Source organism: Colletotrichum scovillei, assembly GCF_011075155.1.
Source record: "Colletotrichum scovillei strain TJNH1 chromosome Unknown Contig00006, whole genome shotgun sequence".
Classification (NCBI taxonomy): Eukaryota; Fungi; Ascomycota; class Sordariomycetes; order Glomerellales; family Glomerellaceae; genus Colletotrichum; species Colletotrichum scovillei.
The window spans coordinates 5,110,020-5,135,575 of record NW_023336264.1 but is presented as its reverse complement, the minus strand read 5'-3'; the positions used below and the strand labels follow the sequence as shown (position 1 = coordinate 5,135,575).

Below are 25,556 nucleotides of genomic sequence, written 5' to 3'. Positions count from 1 at the left end.
ATGGACTTTTGCCAATTGGCTCTTTCTAGGATCGACGTCTCATTCCTCATCATGGCTATGAGCCGCATCTTCAATGGTGGCATGATCGCGCACCAAACAAGCTGCACTTATCTTTGAAGCACTAATAATGAACGAGTTTATTGATCAGATCTCCCTCTCTATCTCATTATCATACGCTTACCACCAATGCTACATTCTTTTCCGCCGGAAGCAATTACTTCAGATCGCTCAATTCTCTTCTAGGCCACGCCCTATGAGTGGGCGATGGGAATGATCGGTCCCACGACCACTTCTTTACTAAAGTCTCCTCGAGAGATCCGTCGAGCATCTGCACAACATATTTACCCAGTATGGGCAGGAACTTCCAGCCGTGAAAAGATCCGCAGGTTGCGACGTAGAGATTCTTGCTTGCAGAGTGTGGGGAAATGATGAAGTCTTCATCGGGCGTGACAGCCTCCCTAACACGTGTGTTAGCAAGATATTGCATTTTTTATCTGGCCTCCAGTCCTTCAGGAGCCCCTATACATACCAGCAGATACGATAGTTCTCGTTCTTGAAAGCGTTGCTTCCCTTTCCAAACAAGCTTTGTCCAGCATAGTCGACGTCTTCTTTCAGAGCATCTGGTACCTCGAGCTGCGCATAGTCAACTGCCGGAGGAGGTGCAGATATCTGGCTTCCGTTTGCATGAGTCTGAGTGTTTCTGAAGATGATCTGACCCCAGAACTTCAAGGTCTTGTCTTTGGAATGGGGAACACTTCCATTGCTTGCGCCTATACAAACTTTAGTAGTTGAAACACAGCGGAGTTGACATGGAGTCTGCCCTTCCATACCTCTTGATGGCGGCACCATAGAAATGCCAACTGGCCCGTCGTAAAGATCCTTTGCATTCTCCCCAAAGACAGGCGTGAACCCCTCGGTAACAGCTGCTGCTACGAACCTCTCACCAGCTTGAAGATCCTTTCTCTCGGGTGCGCTATCAGCAAGTAACTTGGCCGTGTAAGCGCCCGTAGACAGGATAACTCGTGAGGCGGTAATACTCTCGCCCTTTGACGTCTTGATACCGGTTGCAGCACCATCGTCATCGAACTCAATTTTTTCAACTTTTGCTTCGACATACTTCACCCCAAGCTTCACAGCTTCTTCAATCGTTCTCTGCAACGCCTCCTTGGCCTCACCCCATCCACTATTCTTATTGACAAAAACCTCCTCCACATTAGTGAAATCAGCATCCTTGAAAATGCCGCCATACTGCTTCTTGGCCTCCTCGACAGAGAAAGAGTATAATCCAGAGTCTACTCCGAGCTTCTTGTAATTCTCCTGCATTTGTTCTGCAAAGTTATTTGGCGAGACCCAGTAGACGCCGCTTTCATGGTAGTATGGCTTCCAGATCGGGTCCTCGGACCAGTACTTTTTGGCTTCGAGGCAGAGGCGCATGTACTCGATATCGACATAATCGGCGCGCACGACCTTGTTCCAGTCCCACGAGGCGGCGACACGGATGGGGGCGTCGTAGGCGTTGCGGTCGACGAGGGTGATGCTGGCGTTGGGATAGGCGCGGATTAGGTGCAGAGCTGTGGAGGCGCCAAAAACGCCAGCGCCTATGATGAGGTATGACTCTGTTGAAGTGGCCATTTCTGCAATACGGAGATGTGTCAGCTTGTTGATTTTGAGTCTGCGAAAACCACACTAAAGACTGTGAGTCCAAGTGAGTCGCATCTTGATCCCCGTTGTCGGACACTGCCCGCACCTCATCCCCGTCTTATCTTCTGACGTCATGTGATCAAGTCGGCACGCAATCGGCGTTGGGCCGAACCATCTCCACTGCAACATGGAGCAGGTCACATTCATCAGTGTTGTCTCGATGATATTGGTGGAGGTGTAGGTTTATAACATTCCTGCCTTTGGCACACCTAAGAGTTGGGCTCTATTCAGAAAACCCCGCTGGGGATGAGAAGTAAAGAAGTCTATTCATCTTTGACTCATTCCCGGACTACGATAACTGATCAACACTTGGAATTCAGTAAGTAAATTGAGACTATCCCTCCATGTCGTCTGCAATGTCATCGGCGTCGTCGGCGTTACCATTCAAACCCCAGTACACAACAGTCTCCATGGTCTCAATAAGACTTTCAGGGTGGGACTTCCATTGTTCGCGAATGAGGCCTTTCGCTCCGGCTCCCATCTGGTTCCACCGCTGCTCATCCCACATCACATAGCCCCATCGCCTTAACTCTTCTGGTACAAACCCTCCAAAGACGTTGGAGTATTGTTCATTCCATAACAAGACCCACGCCAGCGGTGGTGAAAGAGGTGGCACGTCGTCACCCGTGAACTTCATCGAAGTCTTGGCCCTTTCAAGTTTGTCCCTGGCTGTTGGAAACCGCGGCGACGAAACCCGTCTCTCGTGTTGCGCTGACCAATCTAGCACATGCTCGAGACACTCATCAATATCTCGATTCATAGCGAGGGTTGACATCATCTTGTTCACCAGAGTCTCGTGGTCATCAATTCGCAGCAGACGCAACAATGGTCTCAGGCCTCGCGCAGTTGTGCCGTTCATAATCTCTGCGGTACTCCATGTCAGCTATCTAAGACTACGAAGTTTGTGTTGATGACAATTTACAGAATCTTTTGATAGAAAGGAGAAAGCTGCCTTCGAACTTACCACTGCGTAGTGCGGGAGTGACGAGATCCCAAGAATCGAAAGGTGTTAGCCCCGAACTTCGATCATTAAATCTCGGATTGGTATCCGCAACGTCATCTTTCACCTCATCAAAAAGTCTGTCGTACTTAGATTTGATGAATAGGTAGACGGACCCAAACGCCTCTACGTCCCATGGGTCGAAGATTCCGAAGAAGGTATCACAAATCTTATCACTCCGAAAGCCATAGGACCGCACACCCTTGTTTCGACCGAATAAGTGGCAATACGTCTCGAAGCGGTAGATTGCCCTGTAGATGCGTATCTCCTCACTTCGGCTTAGACTTGTGACGTCGTCGGCTCCTGTTCTTGTCGAGATGGATGTCTCCCCCGACGTGAATTGCGATACAGATGAGACCGCCTGCCGGAGGTTTTCAAGCGCCCAATTCGCGTACAGACGAGCGATGGGTCGAGCTACAGAAAAATGGAAAGCCGCTATCCAGCGAATTTGACCGCCGCTAGGTCTGTCGAAATCTCCGATGTTATGTTTTCCTGAAAGTACGGTGTCATAATCATCCGACAGGAACTGTTCGCACATGTCGTCTGTTCGCTTCGGTCCGAATATTGCTACCCGAGACCTAAGGGTGGCGAAGGCGTCAACATAATACCCATCAAGTTCCTTGCTCAAACAGGTGAAAAGCAGAGTATCGCGGGCCTTTCTATACTGTGCATGCAGTACAGGAGATGCATTTATAACACTATGAAGCGTCGGTAGATCCGGCATCCACGATAGAAGAAGAAACCGAAGCTCGGCTGGTAAAGATTCGAGACGAGAAGTAGATTTTGAGTAATCGCAAACAGCCTGATGTTTGAAATGATCAGAGACCTTCAGAGAGTCCGAAGCATTTTCGGCTACCAGGCTATCTGAAGTAGATTCCTTCCCCAGCCAAGGAGTGGTCTCCGGGGGATTGGAAGTAGCTTTTGTCTTTAGGTTACAAAATGACTTCAGAGAAGGCGAAGAGACTTCAGTCTCCAAATAGGGAGAGTCGTTCGGGCGATCTGCCGTAAATGAACTGTCAAGACAAAGTGATTCTTCCAGTGCGTCAGAAGCAGGTTCTTCTCTGAGACGAGAAGAGTACTTCCTGGAGTTGGGAATAGTTTCGTCTCCAGCGTGGAGCGAGGATTCAAGAGGATCGGAATCGGTCTGATCTTTGGGGCGACAAAAAAGCTCTGGAAAATAGACAGTACTCTCGATTTTAGTGTCAAACAATTCTTCGATGCCCTCGGCCATTGTTGCCATTCTCTCTCCATCATCGTTGCCACTTCGAATGCGGCAGGGTTCGCTGTCGTTGTCATCTTCTGTTGACATGGCTTTGCATCTTGACGATGAAGAATAATTGTTGATCTAAGCATGTGTATAAAGGAGAAAATGATCCTATGGGATACTTTGGCACTGTCGAAGAGAGAGAGAGAGAGAGAGAGAGAGAGAGAGAGAGAGAGATATTAAAATTCAGGTAATGGTGGGGTTGTGTTTATGAGGAGGAAGAGATTGCGTTGCCGCGCCGGTCGCTGAACAGAGTGGCCCAGCCTTGTTACACACATTGTCTCTTTGTAGCTTGATGCGATAATGCAAATTACGTCGTACCAAGGAGGTAGCTTGCACTACGATCTAAGCTCATAGTCCCAGCCACAGTCATCCGTAAATTGAGTTTCTTTGCTATAGATATCGGCACACTGCATGTCGTCCGGATTTGCTCTAAGCGACGTCGGGCAAGAGATCACTGACAAGACATCGTTCACATTCCAAAGAGATGTCAAAGGGGCCACAGCATTCGATACCCTGCATTTAAGAGTTCATCTACCTAGGCAATGACTGATGTGAACTCTGCACTTGTGAATCATATCAATCTAGAAGTGCCCGATTGTATGAGTGGATAAGCGCATGTTGACTTATGTAGTTGGTATCATACTGGTTATATATGATGATATGTGCCATTGCCGCGTTTGTAAAAGGCATTTCTAAAGCTTCTCTCTTGTTCTTACATCAATGTCCAATTACTTAAGGTACTGGGACCTGACACGAAAGCTTCGGTGCTGACACTTCTTTTCGACTTTAAGTCACTTCTCAGACTGATTCAAAAGGGAATCTCTTAAGCAACATCTTTATTGTTCATAAGTGGCATCGGTTTAAACGACCCGTAAACTTCCTAGCAGCATTTGTTTCTCGACTCGTGACAATCACCAATACCACACGTTACGCCACAAACTCGACCCAATGATATCTGCTGCCTGTTCTCCAAGCGCATAAGTAGCTACCTGTAGGTTTGCAGAAATAGGAACGGGGAACACGGACGTATCGACGACCCGAAGTCCTGATACCCCCATCACTCGTAAGTCACTGTCTACTACAGTGCCCATGGCGGCTGTGCCGGCAGGATGATAACATCCACTACAGGATGCCTCGCGTTAGTAAGAAGCCGGGAGATGTAGTAGAGGTGTGTAGAAGAAAGGAATTATGCGAAGGAGTGACCTACCCAGTGTGACCGCGTACCAGGGTGTCTACCTCTTCATCGGTGGAATCCTCCGTCAGTGGGTGATCCGTCCCATCGCCGTCAATAATCTCTCGACCCATAATGGTCATGTTAGATGACATGAGCCTGACAGCCTCCCGTATCGTCTCTCGTGCGGCAAACCGGTCAAAGTTGGAACCCAGAAAATTTGGGTCGATAATAGGGTCGTCCTTGATATCGGCAGACTGGATCGATACGGACCCGCGACCAGTGGTAATCAGAACGACGGAGACGAGCATGATTGCAGATCCGTCGGCTGAGATCCCGCTGTATAGGAGTTGATGTGAGGAAACGGCACGGTCTCGATTCAGAAGTGGGTGCAGCATCGGGTTAGGGGAGATCCCGCCTTCGTCCAGGGCAATGGCGTCTGCTAGGCCTTTCCTGGGAAGCTTGGTGGCGGTGATAAAGTCGCCGAAGCCGCCAAGATCGTACTGCGGCTGCTCGAATAAGGGATTGCCTGATCCCTTGGCCCAGCCAGCGGAAGGATCGGCGAAGTGCCAGAATGTGGGGAGGAGGATGTGATCGTGCAGGTTCTTGCCGACGGCTGGCTGGTCCAGAATGACATTGATGCCGTGCTCTCGGAGCATGTCTGCCGGTCCGATGCCGGAAAGCATCAGTATCTTTGGCGTGTTGTAGGCGCCTGCTGAGAGGATCGTCTCACGCGCAAAGATCTTTGTGCCGTTCTCGAGTTGTATGCCGCGGGAGACAAGGGGGCCTCTAGGAGACCGATCCACAAGGACACGAGCGACGAGGCTGTCAGTTAGGACGGTGATGCCGCCGAGATAGTAGACCTGTGACGCCAGTTGGCGCTTGCCGTGATGTCTATTTTCTTGGATGTTGCCTACGCCGAGATTGTCGCCGCCGTTAGAGTCAAGAGAAGGCAATGGATTGACGCCGAGTTCTCTCCACGAGTCCATCAGCGGCTGGCGCAGTGGAAAGATACGGCCCATCTCCACTGGTGTTTCGATCTTGACTGGTCCTTGATGCCCGTGAACCGACGGGTTTGTAGTTTGGTCCCAAAGCGTCTCCGTCTTCCTCATGTACGGCAGCTGGCCCTCATACGTCCACCTCTCGTCGTCTACCATCTCGCCCCAAAGATCGTAGTCGACCTTGTGGCCGCGAACCCAAGCGCCTTGTTCATGTCTCGTCAGCGAGGATCTAAAAGGCAAATGGAAAACTGACAGACGTTGGCTATACGCCCGTCATGTTCCTGGCCACTTACCTCCGTTAATGGCAGTGCCACCACCCAGCCCTTTGCCAGCGAGGGCGGACATAGTTCGGTTGTCAACATTTACTTGTGGCACTGAAGTAAACGACCATGTGTGATTACGGGTGACTTCGGGGTCCGTTTCGATTGCCTTCAAGTCTACAAGCTGATGAGTGTTGGGGCCAGCCTCAATTAGGAGGATTTTGAGGGTCGGATCTTGCTCAAGGAGTCGGTTTGAGACGACGGACCCCGCAATTCCAGCTCCCACCACAATGCAGTCCCAAATGATCATCCTGATGAAATCCAAATTCGTCTTGCTTGTAAGAGGGAAAATCGAGCTGAGTGGGTGAAACCAAAGAATCGTTTTCCCGAGGAGACGAGTTGTTAAGTACTTACTCCCACGAACGCCCGGTAGAACTGGGCTTCAAAGTTTCAAGGGGAGGGTAGAGTTAATGGAAAACAAGGGATGAAAAGAGACATGATTCTCAATTGTGTCTCTGGCAGTTCAAAGCAGCTTCATCGAGGGAATTCGGGAAAAGGCCATGAAATTTCAGGCAAAGCGGTCACGGCAGTCGGAGTTGTGGGCATCTAGGGGTGTTTTTGGAATGTTGGCAGGTACGCTGTGTAACAGTAACACAGAGGCGAGATGTTGAAGTTTCAAGACACCCCGTGATGCGGACACGTAGATTCTCGCCGATCTTTTTTTTTTTTTGACTCAATGATTGATAGATAGGATAGCTTCCAAGCTATGACCGAAGTACCGCTTGAAGGTGCTCGACATGATGCATTGCAGTGATGTATCTGGTGGTGTTGCTATCGCTAGATGGTGATATGATCAAATGGAGCGACTTGTCGCTAGTAAGGTAGGTAGCCATGCCGCTGTTCATAGTCATCGTATCCTTCATACTTGTCGCTACTTAGAACTGCTTTATGCACTTGGGCAGCAAAAGCTGGATAAGGTCTTCTCTTGTTGATTCTTGACCGTGTGGGAGTCGTAAGGCCACATGCACGGAACGATAAACACCGAGTTCTTAATTCTACAATAAGGCCAAAGCCAAGGCATACTTTAAGGTGATATCGCAATCGATAATGACTGGAATCGATCGGCTCTTAGTAAGATCATCAGTCAATTCGGAGTCATGCATCGATAGCGGAGGCTATAACGAGCTAAAACACATCAGGGGTTTGTTCAGTCGCTGCATACCAGGCTACATCCAACATGATTTTGCATAGAATACAACGAGGCCCAATGGAGGAGAGTAACAGCGGCTTGCCAGGTGTATCCTTCTTTGACTTTGAGCTATCCACTAAATTTCGGTACACAAAAATAAATGAGTACAATGAGACGACTTGTGAATTTTCCAGAAGTATAGGCAAGCCTACTGCCATATCGTATAATTGTACTCTCCCTGATTGAGTTACTGTCACCGGATGTCTGCTCCCGATTTTGAATAAAAGTTGAATGTGCTTCTTCTGAGCTACCGAAGTACCATCGAACTAGGTAGGCTTGTTGCTTTGATGGGCAAAGAGCCTATCTCTTCAGAGTATGTAACAGGCTCGGTTATCCCTCAACTCAATTTGGCTGGTAATCATTTACATCAATTAATATGTTCATATCCCTAGGTACTTCAGAGGCTCTCGACTGTTACGGGCTCGCTCCTCATAGGGGCCTCCAACCTAGATTCTCTATAATCCTCGCTACATGTGCCGGGCTGGTTTCTTACTGGCGGAGGACAGTGATAAACAAAAGCACTATAGTCATACTATTTACCACTCATACGAAGCGAAATAAGTAGAAATCCTAGCAGAACGCAAGAAAGAGATCACGAGATGGGGGCGAAAAGGCTTCGCCACCAGCCGCTCCGAGTTATCTTTCGTGGTTGGGGGCTTGGGAATGCTACAGATGACTGACTATCTACTCTACATACTGATGAGCCTGCCTTTTTACACTCATGTCTGCAATGACCGAAGTCAGTTGGGCGGTTCGGAGCGAGTCACTCCTAGCAGCCCACGTGGCTCATGGACCAGCTCCACAGACATCATGCGACATTTTCAACTCATTCAATCGCCTAACTTACGCATTTAATTCAATACCTTCTTGATGCCGGCGTTGGCAAAAGACGTTTGGTATTATTCTACAATTTGAGGAGGCGCAGTGATGCGCCGGACCCACGACTGAGGCGGGCCGCGTACGGTGAGCGAACCACATGGAGTGAATATATTCCTCCTGCATATTCTCATCAGCGAGCACAGGCTCTGAACTGCCAGATATTCCTTGGCCGGGTGTCATGCAGCCATGCATGCGCACCAATTCAGTCTAGCTGCGGCACAGCTATCGCCCGGCCAGGGTGAGACCGCGAGAGGCCGGCTCGTACCGAAAGCACATTTGTTCATTGCTACATGTAGCTGGACAGAGGAATGCCAAGATCGTGGGCTCACATATTTTGATCAGATTTGGAGTAATTACTTAAGGCGCTTGTCACCCCGAATCTTTTCTTACGTTGTTTCTGCATCACTGATATCCCCACCAAAGACGAAATTAATACACTCCTCAATGCAGCATCGCTTCGATCTAGATTCTCAAATACAGTAATTTTGTTTTGAGTAGGTAGCTCAAGCATGGACTATCAACCTTATATAACAGGATCCGTATTACGGACCGTCCTATCCGGCCTTGTAGTTCTCCCCGCCTTGGGATTCTCCGTACTTGTCCTGCGTAAGCCCGGTGCCAAGCACGATCACACACGCCGATGGGTTGACTTTACCAAGATTGCCCTGGGACTTTGGAGCATGTGAGAAATTTCTTATCATCGGTGCTTATAACATCACCGCACCTCTCGAGAAAGCTTCAACGGTATCTGTTCCAACACATTTCCGGTCATGAGACTAACATCGCCGACGCTTTATAGATCTGAACTCCTCATTTTCATTTACTGGATTGTTATCACAGTCTCTTACGCTTGGCGGAAAAACGGCTATTTCTCCTTTCCGAATGAACTTGTCTATGTCTATTTCGTCGGTGGGCTGGTCGGATACCTAGGCCATGTCGCCCTTCTTCTCGCCTTCTTTTCTCTAGCTCACGCCTTAACTCAGCTCCGCAGCGGGCCCGATAGCGATGATTCCCAAGCCTATCGCATCGGAAGAAAGGTGGTGCTCGGCCTGTCGGCTCTAGTGATCCTGGTAGCTGTGGCAATTTTTGCCTGTGAGGTCGCTGAGATGGTCTTGCTCGATATCCTCCCTCGCAGAGACCGCTACGTACCAGGTGATTGGGACAATGCGATCAGGCTGGGATTTGCCGCCCGATACATGGGTGTCATCAACATTGGCTTTCTCTTTGTTGCGGCCGTCGGTTTGGTTGGTTATGCCGTTGTATCCTTTAAGACTGCCAGGGGCAGTCCTACCCAAAAGGTAGGCAGTCTTTACTTGGTCTTAGAGACAGATCTGAACCCATCTGAAAATGTTGCTAACCCGAATTCACTTGGTAGGCATCTACTCTTCTGCTCATTGGAGTCTCTCTCTGGCTCATAACCAGACTGTATAGCTTCATCACCTCTATCATGGTGGTGACGAATCATTTTTGGGGCTGGGGTTCGACGTACATTGGAGCCGCAGTTGTTGATGTGATCCTCTCCGTTTGGCCATCGTTTGCGGCTCTCATGATCCTCTACGTTTTAGCGTCTGACAACACGTACAGTCTCTCAAGGCCTCACGATGAGGAAGAAGATGATGAGCAGAGGATTTGGGATGAGCGAACACAAAGCACTTGAGGTCAGTGTGCCATGTGGAACGACTCATCAGCAAGACTTTGTACCCGATCGTATGGCTTCATCTATTCTTCTGATAGCTCTTTTGTGGAGGTAAAACCACCTAGGCCTAGAGAATAGTGAAATTGTTATCAATGTACGAGCGAACTTTAGAGAATGAAGCTTTTTTTTACTCCTGAGACTCTCAAAAGTCGACCACCCTCATGCAGATTATGAGAGCGTCGATTTCGCTCTCGGTCTTGGGGTTTTATGAAAATATAAATCGTCGCGGATAGATGTTCGAACCTCAGAGGAGAGCCAGTGTGCCGACGGAAAAGGTCTACAACTCTCAATTCAGGAGTATCTGTTAGGTCCAGTCTCTATATCACCGGTGGAAATCAGAAAAATTCTAGGATATAAATGAGAGCACAGGGTAGCAGACATCGACGTTGCGGGATCGGCATCTTACGATGTTCGAAAGGTTCGCCATTGTGCGAATAGTGGTGCATTGCTGAATGTTTTCCAGTCGTGGCATTTGAGATGCGTAGCTGTTAAGGCTCTACTCCAAATAACCTCAACTGACCGCTAAGAAGCGCGGCCAGTCTAAGTTCTCTACTAACTTCCATCAAGCTTTGCCAATCTCCACATCCCAGCCCGTAACAGCACAGGGGCGCTGGAAGAGACAAGCTTCGGGGAGTTATTACAGCAAGACGCCGACTCCAGCTGAAACTTCCCGCCTTGGCGACAGGAATTCTTTGCCCAGACGCGTCGTCATCGGGTTCGCTGTACACGGCCCTGTCAAACAAGCCTTTTCATTCTTTGTACGCTCTCTACTGTTCAGCACTCTCTTTCCCTGTCATTTAGTCATTTCGCTATCGTCTCATTGCTTCACTTTCCATGTCTCTCGTTGCGCTCGTCCCTTAGTACCGACCTCAAGAAAGGAGCTTGAGAAGATGCCACGTCTATCAGACGAGGTGGAGGAAGAGCACCTCCTGGGCGCCGAATATTCGGACCACGAAGGGGTGCTACCAATGGACCCGTCCGAACCGTCACCCCGTGCCGGCTTCCGAGCTTTCCAGAGACCTCCGCCGCCAAAATGGAGGCGGCCCTCCTCCGGTGATGGCGGTCTCGGCGGTGCTGTCGGCGGGATGGTCTACAAAGCCGGCTCGCGTCTTAATGCCGCTCTGGCTCCGTTCCGTGCCCGATCGCCGCGTACCATCATCTTTATGCTGGCTCTCCTCAAGTTTGCCATTACTATCAAGGGCATGATGCTTATGCTTCCCATGATGAGGCTCATCGAGGATGACATTTGCCATAAGCACTACAAAACCAGCCCCACGGAAATGATCCCGGAGATGAAGTGCAAGGTCGACGAGGTGCAGAAGCAGCTTGCTTGGCTGGGCGGGTGGCAGTCTCTCATCGGTGCCGTCGTAAACTTCCTCGTCGCCTTTCCTTACGGTGTCTTGTCAGATAGGTAACTCATGATTCCCCTCCCGTGTGAGAGCAAGATTGAAGCTATCCTGCTGCGTGTCCATTCACCTTATCGCTAACACGATTTCGGTACGTTCAGCATCGGCCGGAAGGCAGGCCTCGTCTTCGCCTACATTGGCACTATCGCCGCCTTCAGCTGGTCCCCTTTCATTCTGGCCAACTTCCCCGAGCTGAGCATCTACTACCTCTTCTTCGGCTCCTGCTTCTTCTTCTTCGGCGGCGGCATCGTCGTTGTCTTCAATAACGTCTACGCCATGGCCGCCGATATCAGTACCGAAAAGGACCGCGCCTCGAACTTTGTCATCCTGTCCGTCGGCGCCGTGGTCGGTGGTGTCAGCGGCCACGTCTCCGCCGGCTTCCTCATGGAGAAATTTGGCCCCTGGGTGCCGATCCGTATGGTGTTCATACTCACCCCGTTCGTCTTCCTCATCATCATGCTTCTGCCCGAGACTCTCCGCGTCAAGCTCGACAACGAGAACGAACCGCCGAAACCGCAGCTGCCACTTGGCGACGCCATCAAGGAAGGCTTCCTCAAAGGGATGGTCCAGCTCAAGGACTCTCTCGCGATCCTTAGAAACCGCAATATCCTCCTCTGCCTTGTGCCCTCCATCGTCGGCAATCCCATCATGACGGCAAACTCCTCTACACTACCGCAGTACGTGAGCAAGAACTTTGGCTGGACGCTCGCCCAAACCAGCTTCCTCCTCTCCCCACTGGGCTTCCTACACCTCGGCACCCTCGTTCTCCTCCCATGGGTCTCGAAAATCGTCGTCGACCCCCGCGGCCGCTTCCGCCGCACCGGCTTCGGCAAGGACGCCCTCCTCGCCAAGGCGTCCTACATCATGATTGCCGCCGGTGCGCTTCTCGAGGCCTTTAGCCGGGAGATCGTCGTCTTCCTCCTAGGCCTCGTCTTCCAGACCTTTGGTTCGGCCCACAATCCGCTTGCGCGCGCCATGATCACCGAGTTTGTCGATCCGGAGCACACGTCCCGGCTGTATGCACTCACCAGCATGGTCGATACTCTCGGGTCTCCGCTCGGCGGACCGGTACTGGCGTGGGCCTTCTCGGTCGGACTTGAGAAGAAGGGACTGTGGAAGGGGTTGCCGTGGTTCTACGTTGCGTTCTTGGCGTCCTTGACGTGGGGGGCGCTGATGCTTGTAGAAGAGCCGAGGAAGAAGGGACCCATTCACTTAGAGACGGAGAGCAACCTAGAAGCACTAGACTATGAGTCAGGGGCGGAGGATTAACCCCGTATGAGGCTCTTCTATCATTCGATATCGTTTGCTTGGTTAGTGGTTTCATTGCATTGTTTTCTTCTGGGATAGATAAGGCGGTATGGGAACTGGGTTAGACGGAGTAAAAAGCATAGACAGGATATTTCATGTAAAATTACCACGACTCAACGGTATCGCAGGCTACCGTGGTCAGCGAGGGAAGGGTTAGCAGGCGTTCTGAATCAATTCAATTAAAGCTGGACAATATACCGCGGACCACTTCCGGTTGCTGGGCGAACAATTGACAGCCAACTGACTGGCAGGGCCGACCATTTTCATGAATGGGGAACCATGGCGCCGGTTATTGAAGTTGACAACGGGGATCATCCCCGACGGGGCAAGACGATTGTGGATTCCCGCCGCCTCGTTGGCATCGACAACATCAGCTGCCATTCGCCCACGTGGCTGTCGCTGGTCTTCAGGTGTCTGTCGCGCAATGGGGGGAGACCCTCGAATGAAGATTGTTGTGAGTGGTACGCAAGGCTAACATGAGGCATGCGAGACTACCTATCTGGGTCATCTATATCATTAATGAGGGTATTTGTTCCATCGTGCAAGATTCCCTCACAATGGACCACAAGGTCAATGCGCATGAAATTGGGCATTTTCGGGCTTGGCCGCGGTGCTGGGTGGGTTGCCTTGATTTTTTCTTCAGTTTGTTTCTGTTGTTCGTTGGGCATCGTCATGCCTTAGCTCCTCAAGACTGCCGATGAACATTGTCACCAAGATCGCTATGATCTCGATGCCATTAACAACAGACTCGCTGGTCCGGCGGATGGTGCATATCGTCATCGTCATGGGTGACAGACCAGTCAGTCGGCTCAAAACATGAACTCATGGCCTCTCCGCTTGCAAAAAGAAGAGCAGATCAGGGAGCACCAGCCACACCGAAACCACTTCCCCTCTGTTGTCTTCGTCAGTCTCCAAATCCTACCTAGTTCCCAAATGTCATGGTCAATGGGCGAGGATCCCTGCTGTTTTTGCGATTACTGGCCACAAACATCAGCATCATTCCAAGCTATTAGATCGTGTTAGGTCTTATCCAGGTCTCTCGAGTTTCATAGCGGCGCCGAATCCTTCGATTCTTGGCAGGTTTCTAGCGTGTGGCTGTTCCCACCCACATCCGAAGAGTCTCTATGATCAACAGATTCTCCCAGCTGCGGCTACTTGGAACTTTTCTCTGAGAGATTCGTAGAAAATGGAAAAACTGCGAACATTGAGGGCCACAATTGGCCGGCCACAGAGAATAGTAGATCGATCCGCTGTGGCTCAGTTCGAACAAGAACCAGAGTGTAGACTAGCTCTGTCTCCCGTCATCTCGGTCCGTGGCGCAACCCTACAAGCACCGATGATCCCAGTTCACAGCCCAATAGTTCAAACCGGAACAGTATTGACTGATTTCCTCTTCAACAGTTCACCACTCCCATTCCCAGGTGTTGCCCCATTTCGCCGCCGCCCTCTCAGTTTAGTCTTCGCCCTGCCAATGCGGTTGGGTGGTAAGACAAGAGAAAAAACCAGACCCTTATTTTGATCCGTCCAGCGCTACGGGATTACCCACCCCGCACTCAGTGGGCGCCGCTGCACTGCAGAGGCAACCCGGCCGAATAATGTTCAAGGGCGAGGGTCTGATGTCATGGGGTGCCACGCTTGCCATCGCTATGCTATGACTCTGTTGCTGGGGACTTGGAGGGAATAGTCACCTTTGATCCTTTCTGCCACCGAACCAACACCGAGATGGGACTATGGTTGGGCATTCATCATGTCTGCCAAGGATTGCTGGGCGAACATATAATGCCTAGGCCTCGGAGAGAGCCCCCCGTTGTGAGTTTTTGTCACTGACAGATTTTCTCGTGTTTTGACTCCATCGTCAAGAACAAGAACTTAAGTAAAACCTAAACCCGCCTGTGTATCGTTACTCGAGGCTTTGCCACAATATTTGAACCTCACGATACCCTCACGATACCTATTTAGTATTTCATTTCCTTACACTTGAACTCTACATACCGTTCGAAAACAATAATATCTCTTGTATCTTTACCTTATCTACCAACAAGCAGCCGCTGCACTCCCCTCTATCCCACAGAGACAATAAAACCATGGCCACTTCCGACTTAGAATCCAAAATCCGCCAAGCGGCCGTCAGAAACCGCCAGCTCCTCGCCATCCTCGCAGACACAGACAACGCCATCCCCGACCTCCGCCAGCAACGCCGTCTCATCACAGACCTAGACCACCAGCTCAAAGAATCAGACAGAAACACCCGTGCCCTCGACAGCCGCCGCAAAAAGGAACTCAAAGACCATGAAAAGTTCCGCGACAGCGTCATGCGCCGCTTCGTGCACAAGGCCGTCGGCAAGCGCGACAAATTCGACGAGCGCGCCGCCCGCGAGGAACGTGAATACTTTGACGTCCTCCAGGACGAACACCGCGAAAAAGAGCTCAACAAAAACGTGAAGCAGCAGTTGAGCGACGCGCGCGAGGCGAGCAAGGCGCTTGAGGTGGAAGCCAGGCGGCATGATGAGGCGCAGTGCGAGCTGGACAGCCTCTATGATTCGATCTTTGCGGGCCCGACGCCGAGTTACCCCGAGGAGGATACCCTCGAGCAGTCGGCGGAGCAAGCCCTGCACGAATACCATGATACCCGTTCAAAAGTCGAAGCTGAACAGCATGCGATACGCCTTCTTACGGATGCGATGAAGAGGATGGGCGATTCGTTGCGGCACATGGACGACGCCTTGAGCCACTCGCGTATGGACATGTTCGGTGGCGGCTCGATGACGGACATGATGGAGCGGAGTGCGCTGCAGCGCGCCGAGAGCGCAGCGCAGGAAGCGAGGATGTTGGTGATGCAGGCGCAACGGATGACGCCGTATATCGGAGATCTGCCGCCGATTAACATCAACCACGGCAACCTCATGGGAGATGTGCTGTTTGACAACATCTTCTCCGACATGGCGTTCCACGATGAGATCAAGAAGTCAAGAATGTCGATTGAGAAGTGTGCCCAAGTTTTGAGTCGATACCTCCACGAGACTAGGGACCGACACATGTATCTCTCGCGGGAGCAAAAGATTCGCGGTGAGAGGCTGGAGAGCACGCGCACGGCGCTGCAGAAGGAGCGGGAGAGGTTATTCGAACAAATTGCTGGGGGAAACAGTGACATGAAGTTTGGATCTGCTTCCTCCAGTGCTATGCCGGTTGGATTGAAAAATTGAATGGTAAACAAATCGGTGTGAGTATATGGTCGCAGTGACGTGCAAGCCAGGGAGTTTGGATAATGTTAGCAGCTTTAGATACCAATTTGCATATCACATGTTACGTGTCAAGGAAATGGTTATTGTTCAATACTTCAATTGGATTTCATTTCATCATAGTATATCTGTCCGGCCGTTGATAATACACAAACACTATCTAGTAGTCCATGCGCTCGTGGCGGCCACGGCGCTCACTATATCTATGTGTTAGTCCCTGTTCGATGCGCATGGATGATGTGAAGCTTTGCTTACGGGTTGTACTCGTCCATGTCACCGTATTGCTCCTGGTACAGGTGCTCGGCCTGCTTCTCAGCGTGTCTCTTGGCCTTCTCGCGGTCGATGTAGTCCAGGCCCTTGGTCTCGAAGAGCTTGTCGACCTCGGCGCCGGCAATGCCAGCAATCATCTCCTTGGCGAACTGGTGCTTGACGGGCTCGCCTGTATAAAATGATGATTAGCAGGAGTTATGGATGAGTTAAGGAAGTTATGAAGCATACCGTTCTTGCGCTGGCGGTCCTCGAAAAGCTTCATGGCCTCAAAGGCAGCACCACCGGCAACGATCTCGTGGGAGAGCTTGCCCTCGTGCTGGCCCTCGTAGACGGCGTCACGGTGCTCCTTGGCTTCTCCGAATCCGAACATTTTGAATGATTTGGTGTTTGGTGTGGGGTGTGGTGTGGTGTATAAAGTCAATTGGTTTGTAGCGATGTAGTTAAGTTGGAAGTGAAGTAGTAAGCTTCTCAAGACCAGATTGAAGAGCAGCTCGAGGGGTTCTTATGCCCCTCCAGCAACCAGGTCAAGCTCTCATGTGATCGACAAAGGGCCCATCTAAGCTTGCTCTATTTCGAGAAAAAAAACCCCTTAACCTTCCTGTGCCCCTGGATTCACACTGCCCGATGACATGATGGAGGGGTCGATCCAGCACCCCTCGACCCTCATCCGTCAACGCTGGCCACGCCTGCCTCTTCTGCCACCTTTCACGGAGGCCGCGTCCCACCGATCCATGCTCTAGCTCGCGAAGCCATTGGACACAGGTTGGGAAACCGACGGGAGGCCTTAGCTGAAGCATCAAACCCTTGACGCGGCGCGGGGTCTGGCAGGAGGGGTCTAGTCTAGCTCGATCCTCATCGAAACCAGTTCTGACCCAGGAAAGGCACGTCTCCAGAGGCAAGCTATTGGACGAGCCACCGTCTGGCGTCTGGCGTCGTCTTTGCCGACTTAGCCTTGCCCGACATGGGCCTGACGTAAAGCCGTGGATGTGTTTTGGCGGGGTTGCTCGGCACATCGGCAGCGCTTTCGTTCTCGCGGGAGTCGGGGGACCTGAACGAGTGACGACGGCTTTGTCCGCGTTTCCACGGCCGTGTGTCCTTTGCGGGTTATGATTCGAGGGACAGTCCGAGGAGGAGGGGTTTAGATTCCTGAGCCCACCTCTCTCGTTCTGTCTCTCTTTTCCTCTACTCTTGCATTCAAACTCTCGGGTCAAGCAAGAGTAGCCAACGGCTATGACTGAGCAACCCAACACTGGACGAACACAGCTAAACAAAGGTTCTAGTCTACAAGCCTCCCTTTGAAGTTTGCAGCCAATTGAGCTAGATCCAAGATTTGAGATGTTGCCCGGAATTCCACGCTTGTAGCCGATTCGGTCAAGCCCCGCCGGCCCGGGGAGTTCGGCATTGGGAGCTGCGTCACTATGTCAGCCACCCCTGCTGGGCTGAACCAGAGACGAGAAAAACAACTGGGGACGCGCTGCGGCAAGAAAGCTTGACCGTCGCGCGGCTAACCGGCAAAGAAGGTCTCCATGCGCCGCCGCCCCCCTGTGTCTCCCATTGGAGCTACCCATATCCAGTCTTGTTACACAATATGCCCCCGTCGGGCCTCTCTCTCATCAGGATCGAGCAAGTTTAAGCCAACAGAGTCTCCAGCCCTTATGCAGCTTCGGCATATACAGCCCACTTAACGTTTGATCTTGAAGAAAAGACAGGTCGACCCTGCATAACTTGGAGTGAAGCTGAGGTCCGGGTCCCTCTTCAATGACGTGTCAGGAAGCTCCGTGCAACGGGTGTCTCAGAGACTATTCAATCCGATGTACTCTACAAAGAATAGGGGGGATGGAACCTCGAGAATGAGGGGTAGCTCTCGTAAGGTGGGTGAGAGTTGTTTATTCTCCTCTGAACCGTCCAAGTTCTAAACCAATCCCCCCTCACCGCTTGAATCGACGATTCCAGGCCCTCCTTCATGACAAAGAGCGGACGGAACCTTGACGGGTGCCATCCGGGTCCAAGAAGATAGCTTGGATGCACTACTTACTTTTGTGACTGGCTGGTTAGTTGGCTGATTGGTTGGCTGGTTGGCTGGTGCTGGCATTGCTGTTCCAAGGTTTCGACTTGTGCCTTGGAAACTTGCATCCGCCCGGCAGCAAGCTCAGCCATGCGTGAGGCTTTCGTAGACCGCTGGTCCGCGGCCCTCATAAACCTGCTGATCTTACGAATGCTGCTCCAGAAGAAGCTTACGCATCATGGATCAATGTGAGACTACGGTTTCGTCACATTGCTTTTCTCCTCCAGAAAATCTCACGGCACATCTTGTGCTAGAGGCTTTGGTGAAGAATCGATTCAATGGCCGAGGCTCGCGTGGTATGGTAGCTACCAGATCATCGATGGCCCGGCACAAGACGATCACCTTTCTTGGCAACAGCGGGATCATGCATCGTCGGAAGCCCCCCGGCTTGGCAAGGGTCCAGACGCCAGGGGTCCTAGTGTCCACCCTTCTCAAAGCTAGTGCAGATAGCTTCATGCCAGCTCTTCCACCACCTTGCTCTTCTGTGCACGAACGCTGTTCTGCAATGAGTGAGGCCTCTTTACCGTGGAAAACGACTACTCTGTGAGTAGGTGCTGTCACTGAGAGATTAAAGGTACTCTTTTGTTAATCCCCCGATGTGAACTTCCATCTTCACACGAGCGTGATGCCGCCACGAGTTGCCTCTAGCTTTGCAAGTCGTAAATTCCTCGCTTTTAATGCCAGTCGATGCCATCAAATCTGACCTGTCTATGATTTACCACCAAACTTGACAAGGTACTCCTCGTGCGCCTTCTTCTGGCTCTGCCACTGTTTCTGCAGCTTCTTGAGCTGGCTCTTGGGCACGTCACTGCCGTCCTTAAGCTTAGTTGGCAGTCCCTCCGCGTCCCACTCCGAGTACTTCTCATCTCCCTTAAACAGCTCCGTGTGGGGAAGCTTAGCCTTCTCCCACTTCTCCTTCTCCGCTTGCTCACGCGCTCGTTTCGCCTCTTCCTTGGCCCGGGCCTTGTCCGCTTCCCTGGCCAACTTCTCGTTCTTCGCCGCGATCAACTCGCTGGCAGGTACAAACTTGATCAATGATGACTTGCCATCCGGCCTGTCATCCAAGTAAACTCCGAGATTTGTCAGGTCTTCGTCACGAATCCGATCTGTAAGAGATAGGATGGCCTTCTTCGTCTCGGGAGACACTGATGACACGATACGACGAAGCTCGTCGCGCAGTCTTGAGGTCGCCCGCAGGTACGGCAGTGCCAATTGTTCAGGGTCGCGCATACCCTTCTCAGCCAAAGCAGAGAACTCTGCTTCCGGGTTTTGTTGCGACAACAGGGCGGAAACGGAATCGGCCGAAGTCTTCAGTGCCTCGACGTCCGACTTCACGGTCTCGAACACCGTCGCGTAGGGTTGCACGACAGTGTTGGGGTCAAGCTTCGCGTTAGACGCAGGTGCAGCCCAGCCAAGGCCGTCATAGGGCGCCGTGGCATTCTCGTCGAGACCGAATGTTCCAAGGATCTTTGTGATCCAGCGGGCGACGGCAACAAGCGCGGGTACGTTAGCCTCTGCGTCTTGGGAAACAACGACCTTGTTGGCCTCGCTGACAAGTTCCTGAATAACACGCATCGCTTGAGGGGTATCGAAAGAGTTGGTGAGGGCGATTTGCAGGTCAGTCTTGGCTTTCTCCAGACTGCTGACAAGTCCTCCAGTGGGCTTCTCTGACAGTGACAGAGATTCAACACCATCAGTTGAAGCGCTGGCGTCCGCCACATATGCCTTGACGTTGGTGAAATAGTTCTGCCGAAGCGTTAGCTTAGAAATCATTGTTACGATACGGCTCAGAGACTCACGTTGATAGTTGCCTCCCAACTGGACGCCTGGGCGCGCATGTCGGGGGAGATCTCGACGCCATCGTTCCATTTGCCCATCAGGAACACAATGCGCATTCCTCTCGATGTATAAGTCGTGGCAAGGGCATCTTGGATAGTCTGGAAGTTCTTCAAGGACTTGGACATCTTTGAACCGGAGATTGACAGGTGACCCATATGCATAAAGTTGTTGACCCACGTGTGCTCGCCCTTTGTGTTGTCCACGTAAAAGGCCTCGCTCTGGGCCAACTCGTTATCGTGGTGAGGGAAAGCCAAATCGATACCGCCGGAGTGAATATCCATCTGGGCTCCGAGAATGTCAGAGGCCATGACGGAGCACTCAATGTGCCATCCCGGGCGACCCTGACCCCATCTGCTCTCCCAGTACGGCTCTCCCTTCTTGGACTTTTTCCACAGCGCAAAATCGCCTTCATTGCGCTTTTCGCCCAGGTTCTTCGACAGAGCCCCCTCTCCATCCTCCTGCAGTGATTTGTCGTTGCGGTTGCCGGGTCGCAGACGAGCGTATGTGTTTCCGGCCTTCTCGAAAGCTGTGATATCGAAGTATACGGATCCGTCAGACTCGTATGCGAATCCCTTGTCCACAATGCGCTCGACAAAGCTTGCAATCTGGGGAACGTATTCCGTAACGCGCGTAATGACGTCGGGTCGCAGGCAGTTGAGAGCGTCCATATCATCGAAGAATTCCTTCTCCATGCTCTGGGTCAGATCGGTAAAGATGGTCTGATCGCTTGTATCGATGGTCTCCTTGTAGAGGGAGTCGAGGTACGGCAGAAGAATCTCATCGGTTCCAGGGAAGAACTTCTTGTCCTTGATCGCAAATGCAGCAGCGTCCATGTTCGCAATGTGCATCTTCGTCTTGGCCTCGTCGTCGCCAGGCTTGCCTTCCCCAGTCAGGGTGCCGCCTGCAAGAACCTTTCCGTATGCGCTGTCTCTTCGCTCGAGGTAGTTGTTCTCGTCGAGGTCGGATGATTGGATCAGAGACAAGCTCTTCTCGGCGTATGCGCGGAAAGCTGTCAGGGTAAGCTTCGCCAGCTCTTCGTCCGAGTACTTCTTCTGCTTCTCAAGTTCGAGGAGACGTTGTCTTCGGGCCTTGATAATAATCTACACCACAGGGAATGGTCAATAAAGCCTGGTGTGTAAGTGGAAAGCTAGTAAGTCAAACCTTGTCGTCGACATCAGTGATGTTCATAACAAACTTCACATCGGCGCCGAAGTAGTGCATGATGATGCGCCGGATGATGTCGGTCGACACATAGTTGCGGGCGTGGCCCAAATGACTCTTGTCGTAGACAGTAGGACCGCAAGCATACCAAGACACCTTGCCCGGGTTGATAGGTGTAAATGGTACCGGTTGACCGGGCTTCAAGGAGTTGTGCACCTTCAAAGACTCCATGGTCGCGATGGAGGAACAAGCCCTAGAGAATCGAAATTTGGGTATCTGAGTGGAGAGAGAAATGGAAATTCTGGTGAGTCTAAAGAGGCGATTCATCCAGAATAAAAGACAGGGGCACAAGGAGGGTAGAGTGCATGAGAGGAGGGAGTCACGTCGAGAGGGTCGGGTCAAAGGGTCGAACTTAGAGGGTTGAGTCACTCAATTGGGAAGGGAGGGGACGGCGACTTTGTTGGAGGGAGCAATTAGCCGCCCACCTATCAAAAATGGCCGGTGTGACACCATCGTCAGCCTCGCAGTCGATTGGGGCGCTGTGTCAACATCTAAGTGGTCGAGCTCATAATCAGCCACAACTGCCCCGCGCTTAGCCACAGTCAGCTTTTTTTCAATTCAGCCTCGCGAAGTTTTTCTTCTACTGCCCTCCGACCTGCATTGGGTAGGTAGCTTTCCTGCACCACTCCAATTGTCCAGAAAGGCATTCTTGGTCGATCAACCCTGGCTCATCACTAGCCAGCATGGCGACCGAAATCACAAAAATGGCGAAACCCTCGCCATTCCTTCAGCCCGGCCCTAGAACGTCAGCCAACTCCATCGCAATCGTCCAGCTCTCTCGCGACAACCTCGTTCCTCTCATCCTCCAAGATTCTACCGGTGCGGTCGACGGCTATGCCGAAGGAGCGGTCCTCAACACACGATTCGGCTCATTTCCCCACTCCACTCTGATCAACGTACCATGGGGATCGCAAATTCGTGCCTCGATTGTTGACACTGGCTCCAGAGGCCGCAAGCGCAAGAGGAAGGAAGAGGAAACGGACGCGTCAACACCAGCAGCAGGTGATGAGGCCGAGGCAGAATCCAGCGCTCCGGTTAAGAAGGCGGCTACCGCCGCGAGCGGCTTCGTGCACATTCTTCAGCCTACCGCCGAACTCTGGACCGCGGGCCTGCCGCATCGAACACAAGTCGTCTACACCCCCGACTACAGTTACGTCCTTCAGCGCATACGAGCGAGACCCGGTACCCATATTATCGAAGCTGGCGCAGGTAGTGGTAGTTTCACTCACGCTTCGGCGCGTGCGGTTTACAGCGGATATCCGGAAGATGAGTATCAACGAAAGGGCAAGGTCTTCAGCTTCGAATTCAACAAGGACCGATATGTGAAGATGCAAGAAGAGATCACTGCGCATGGGCTGGAAGGCATCGTGAAGCTTTCGCATCGAGATGTTTACAACGGCGGTTTCCTGGTGGACGGCAAAAGCCCCGAGGCAGAGTCGGTGTTCCTCGATCTACCCGCGCCCTGGGAGGCCCTCCCCCACCTGTCACGACGAAAGCCAGCGACAAAGGACACGGAAGGCGAGACACAAGAATGGATTTCTCCGCTTAATCCCAAGAAGTCGGTCTACATCTGCACCTTCTCTCCCTGCATCGAGCAGGTACAAAGAACGATCAATACAATGAGACAATTGGGATGGGTGGACATTGACATGATTGAGATCTCGCACAAGAAATTCAATGTCATCCGGGACCGTGCTGGGTACAGCCAGCCCGATCGCGGTATCGCGGCGAGCGCACGCGACGTGGGCGAGGCAGTCGGCAAGCTTCGCGAGATCGAGAGAAGAACGAGAGAGTACCATAACCCGGCAGACCCCAACTCGGCGGACGACTCACCGGCGGGCAATGCCATGGACGTGGATCCAGCGGGAGAAACTACAAATGGCGATGAAGAAGAGGGACCCTTCGCAGGCAAGCCGTGGTTGCAGGGTCGCATTATCCACCGCGCGGAGCCGGAGCTGAAGACGCATACCTCGTACCTTGTTTTCGCTGTGCTGCCGCGCGAGTGGAGCGAGGAGGACGAGGCCGCCGTGCTTGCAAAGTGGCCGTGTGGCTCAGAGACTGGTGTTATTGGAGCCAAGGACAAGGAGACGCGCAAGCAGGAGAAGCGCGACCTCCTCGCAGGCAAGGGGAAGAGAAAGAAGGGCAAGTCTGGGAAGGCTTAGCTGCCTATACGAATAATCGCTGTCGAATATCACTGCAAATGGTCATGAGAATGGTAGATACCCTAACATCAGTGTCGGGACATTCCGAGAGTATGGTGGTAATTCATGAGTCAAGACGAGTACACCTCCGTTTCTTATGGCAGCTCATCGTGATTTTACACAATGAAATCCGAGGCCAGTGTCGTTCTGTGAAAACGATGCAATAGACAATCGGTTGATCAACGTGAAATCTTTTCTCATTCAAATTGTTGCTCCGTCCCTGGCTACCATGGCTTCGGGCTGTCTTCCCTTACCCTCCACCAAAACTCCAGCCTTCCTCAAAATATCGACTGTGTTGTTCACAACCTCGGGCTTGACACCCTCCACGCCATCCGCAAATTTGACCGTCTTCAGCCACTCCCTGGCATCCGCCTCAGAGTAATCCAGATGGGTGCTAATATACTTGACAGCCTCATCCTTGTTCTCATTGAAGTGCTTCACGCCCTTGTCAAGCTTCTCAAACAGATCCTTGATCCTCGCGTCGAGCTTCTGACCGTCCTTGGCCAACGCCGTGGACGCGACAATCTTCCAGCTGCTCCAGGGTGTGTAGATCTCGCCTACACGGCGGATCTCACCCGAGTCGTAGTAGCGCTTGGAGGTGAAGTGCTCCCACATGAAGAAGTCGGCAGCGCCGGAGTTGACGGCGTTGCGGAGGTTCTCAAAGTTGTTGAGAATCACCGTGTTAGAGAACGGTGCCGGGGTGGACGGGGTGAGCCAGCCGTGCTGGTCGGCGAGGACGAAGCCCATGATCTGGCTGCCGGAGCCGATGCGGGAGACGCCGATCTTGCCACCCTTGAGAGAGTCTACTGAGGTGATTTCGGGGCGCTTGGCACCGGTTGAAATGGCCCAGCCTGTTGGTTCTTATGTCAGTACTTTTCTGAGAACTTGGCCTTGTGAACCTACAGAGGGGCGTGTCAACGTAGGTGCCGACGAGACGGTAGCCGCCATCCCCGGGGGCGTCTTCCTTGCCGAGGCCGGCGATCCAGCCTTCTGTCAGACCAATACCAATGTCGATCTCGCCGCCGCGAATGGCCGTGATCATGTGTCCCGTTCCGGAGGGGAAGGGAACCAAGGTGGCATCGAGGCCGAAGTGCTCCTTGGCGAAGTAGAGGGGCGTGGAGAAGTGCTCCGGCACGTAGCCAATTCTAAGAGGTGAAGCCATGTTTGATGATTTGACGGAGAAAAGGGTGAGAGAGTGAGTCAAAGGCCAAGTCTGTGATGAGTTGTAGAAATGGAAGAGTAGAGCGGAAGCGGGACTTTCGAGAGTTGCGAGTCTCGGGCCGGGACGAGTGAAGCGGCCGATGACTGTACGCCTCACTGACTGAGTGAGTGCGGGGTCCTTTCCACTGCTTTCCAGGCTCTGCGTGTCAGCGCCGTGGTCCGTCCACCGGTGCAGAACTCAGCGGGGCCGCTGTGGGACGCCCGGCCCTCCCGCCGGGGCGGCCTCAGTCTTTTCAGTCCTCAATTATTTTGCTTTCTTAATCATCACATTATGTTCGAATGAGAGAAGGCCATTTCAAAGCTATCAACTACGTTCATTACGAAACTACGTTCATTACGAGAAATGTCATCGGTACAGCTAACAGGACTCAACCGCACGACACTGGTGCTCTGGAGCTTACGACGTGAAGGTTTTCAGTTGAGATTAAGGCTGCAATGATGAACTTAGAAATACTAGTCTTGGCAGCCGACCAGTAGTAACGGAACTGAAGCATTTCTATTAGCTATGGAGCACATAATTTGCGAGTTGGATTTATGCACATAATCATGTCAACGCCTGCTT

At 52.0% G+C, this 25,556-nt stretch overlaps 9 protein-coding genes across 9 annotated transcripts; 4 read left to right on the top strand and 5 right to left on the bottom strand.

The window, feature by feature from the left end:
- Positions 1–150: 150 nt before the first annotated feature.
- HER10_EVM0000881 (FAD dependent oxidoreductase) lies at positions 151–1,632 on the bottom strand (the record flags this gene model as incomplete). The annotated part of the gene is made up of 3 exons (XM_035470648.1): positions 151–458; positions 530–770; positions 831–1,632. The coding sequence occupies 3 exons, from the start codon at positions 1,630–1,632 to the stop codon at positions 215–217; spliced, it is 1,287 nt and encodes a 428-aa protein (XP_035332094.1). The 3' UTR covers positions 151–214.
- Positions 1,633–4,879: 3,247 nt separating this feature from the next.
- HER10_EVM0002639 (GMC oxidoreductase) lies at positions 4,880–6,710 on the bottom strand (the record flags this gene model as incomplete). The annotated part of the gene is made up of 3 exons (XM_035472343.1): positions 4,880–5,090; positions 5,176–6,343; positions 6,434–6,710. 3 exons carry the CDS (start codon positions 6,708–6,710, stop codon positions 4,880–4,882), a joined length of 1,656 nt encoding a protein of 551 aa, XP_035332305.1.
- A 2,327-nt stretch (positions 6,711–9,037) lies between these two features.
- Positions 9,038–10,227, top strand: HER10_EVM0009397 (uncharacterized protein; the record flags this gene model as incomplete). The annotated part of the gene is made up of 3 exons (XM_035478886.1): positions 9,038–9,210; positions 9,328–9,826; positions 9,904–10,227. 3 exons carry the CDS (start codon positions 9,038–9,040, stop codon positions 10,183–10,185), a joined length of 954 nt encoding a protein of 317 aa, XP_035333106.1. The 3' UTR covers positions 10,186–10,227.
- Positions 10,228–10,923: 696 nt separating this feature from the next.
- Positions 10,924–13,087, top strand: HER10_EVM0003026 (major facilitator superfamily transporter). Its single transcript, XM_035472715.1, has 2 exons — positions 10,924–11,635; positions 11,732–13,087. Exons 1-2 carry the CDS (start codon positions 11,115–11,117, stop codon positions 12,897–12,899), a joined length of 1,689 nt encoding a protein of 562 aa, XP_035332353.1. The 5' UTR covers positions 10,924–11,114; the 3' UTR covers positions 12,900–13,087.
- A 1,935-nt stretch (positions 13,088–15,022) lies between these two features.
- HER10_EVM0010959 (uncharacterized protein) lies at positions 15,023–16,141 on the top strand (the record flags this gene model as incomplete). The annotated part of the gene is made up of 2 exons (XM_035480403.1): positions 15,023–15,424; positions 15,533–16,141. The coding sequence occupies 2 exons, from the start codon at positions 15,023–15,025 to the stop codon at positions 16,139–16,141; spliced, it is 1,011 nt and encodes a 336-aa protein (XP_035333313.1).
- A 124-nt stretch (positions 16,142–16,265) lies between these two features.
- HER10_EVM0002602 (uncharacterized protein) lies at positions 16,266–17,072 on the bottom strand. The gene is made up of 3 exons (XM_035472308.1): positions 16,676–17,072; positions 16,433–16,616; positions 16,266–16,374 (listed from the first exon to the last, which is right to left on the bottom strand). The coding sequence occupies exons 1-3, from the start codon at positions 16,815–16,817 to the stop codon at positions 16,338–16,340; spliced, it is 363 nt and encodes a 120-aa protein (XP_035332299.1). The 5' UTR covers positions 16,818–17,072; the 3' UTR covers positions 16,266–16,337.
- Positions 17,073–19,179: 2,107 nt separating this feature from the next.
- On the bottom strand, positions 19,180–21,957 carry HER10_EVM0002483 (tRNA synthetase class I catalytic domain-containing protein). The gene is made up of 3 exons (XM_035472192.1): positions 21,513–21,957; positions 20,312–21,451; positions 19,180–20,258 (listed from the first exon to the last, which is right to left on the bottom strand). Exons 1-3 carry the CDS (start codon positions 21,837–21,839, stop codon positions 19,221–19,223), a joined length of 2,505 nt encoding a protein of 834 aa, XP_035332287.1. The 5' UTR covers positions 21,840–21,957; the 3' UTR covers positions 19,180–19,220.
- A 319-nt stretch (positions 21,958–22,276) lies between these two features.
- Positions 22,277–23,734, top strand: HER10_EVM0000812 (tRNA methyltransferase complex GCD14 subunit; the record flags this gene model as incomplete). The annotated part of the gene is made up of 2 exons (XM_035470580.1): positions 22,277–22,520; positions 22,593–23,734. 2 exons carry the CDS (start codon positions 22,277–22,279, stop codon positions 23,732–23,734), a joined length of 1,386 nt encoding a protein of 461 aa, XP_035332086.1.
- Positions 23,735–23,974: 240 nt separating this feature from the next.
- Positions 23,975–25,047, bottom strand: HER10_EVM0012941 (uncharacterized protein; the record flags this gene model as incomplete). Its single annotated transcript, XM_035482316.1, has 2 exons — positions 24,677–25,047; positions 23,975–24,624 (listed from the first exon to the last, which is right to left on the bottom strand). Exons 1-2 carry the CDS (start codon positions 24,933–24,935, stop codon positions 23,975–23,977), a joined length of 909 nt encoding a protein of 302 aa, XP_035333566.1. The 5' UTR covers positions 24,936–25,047.
- Positions 25,048–25,556: the final 509 nt, after the last annotated feature.

Bases quoted from the DNA above. Each gene is read 5' to 3' on its own strand.
- HER10_EVM0003026 (XM_035472715.1), top strand. From the start codon at position 11,115: ATGCCACGTCTATCAGACGAGGTGGAGGAAGAGCACCTCCTGGGCGCC. The intron at 11,636-11,731 runs GTAACTCATGAT...CGGTACGTTCAG, and splicing joins TACGGTGTCTTGTCAGATAG to CATCGGCCGGAAGGCAGGCC.
- HER10_EVM0002602 (XM_035472308.1), bottom strand. From the start codon at position 16,817: ATGTTCGGATTCGGAGAAGCCAAGGAGCACCGTGACGCCGTCTACGAG. The intron at 16,617-16,675 runs GTATGCTTCATA...CATTTTATACAG, and splicing joins GGACCGCCAGCGCAAGAACG to GCGAGCCCGTCAAGCACCAG. The intron at 16,375-16,432 runs GTAAGCAAAGCT...ACATAGATATAG, and splicing joins GACATGGACGAGTACAACCC to TGAGCGCCGTGGCCGCCACG.
- HER10_EVM0002483 (XM_035472192.1), bottom strand. From the start codon at position 21,839: ATGAATCGCCTCTTTAGACTCACCAGAATTTCCATTTCTCTCTCCACT. The intron at 21,452-21,512 runs GTTTGACTTACT...CCTGTGGTGTAG, and splicing joins TCACTGATGTCGACGACAAG to ATTATTATCAAGGCCCGAAG. The intron at 20,259-20,311 runs GTGAGTCTCTGA...ACGCTTCGGCAG, and splicing joins GTTGGGAGGCAACTATCAAC to AACTATTTCACCAACGTCAA.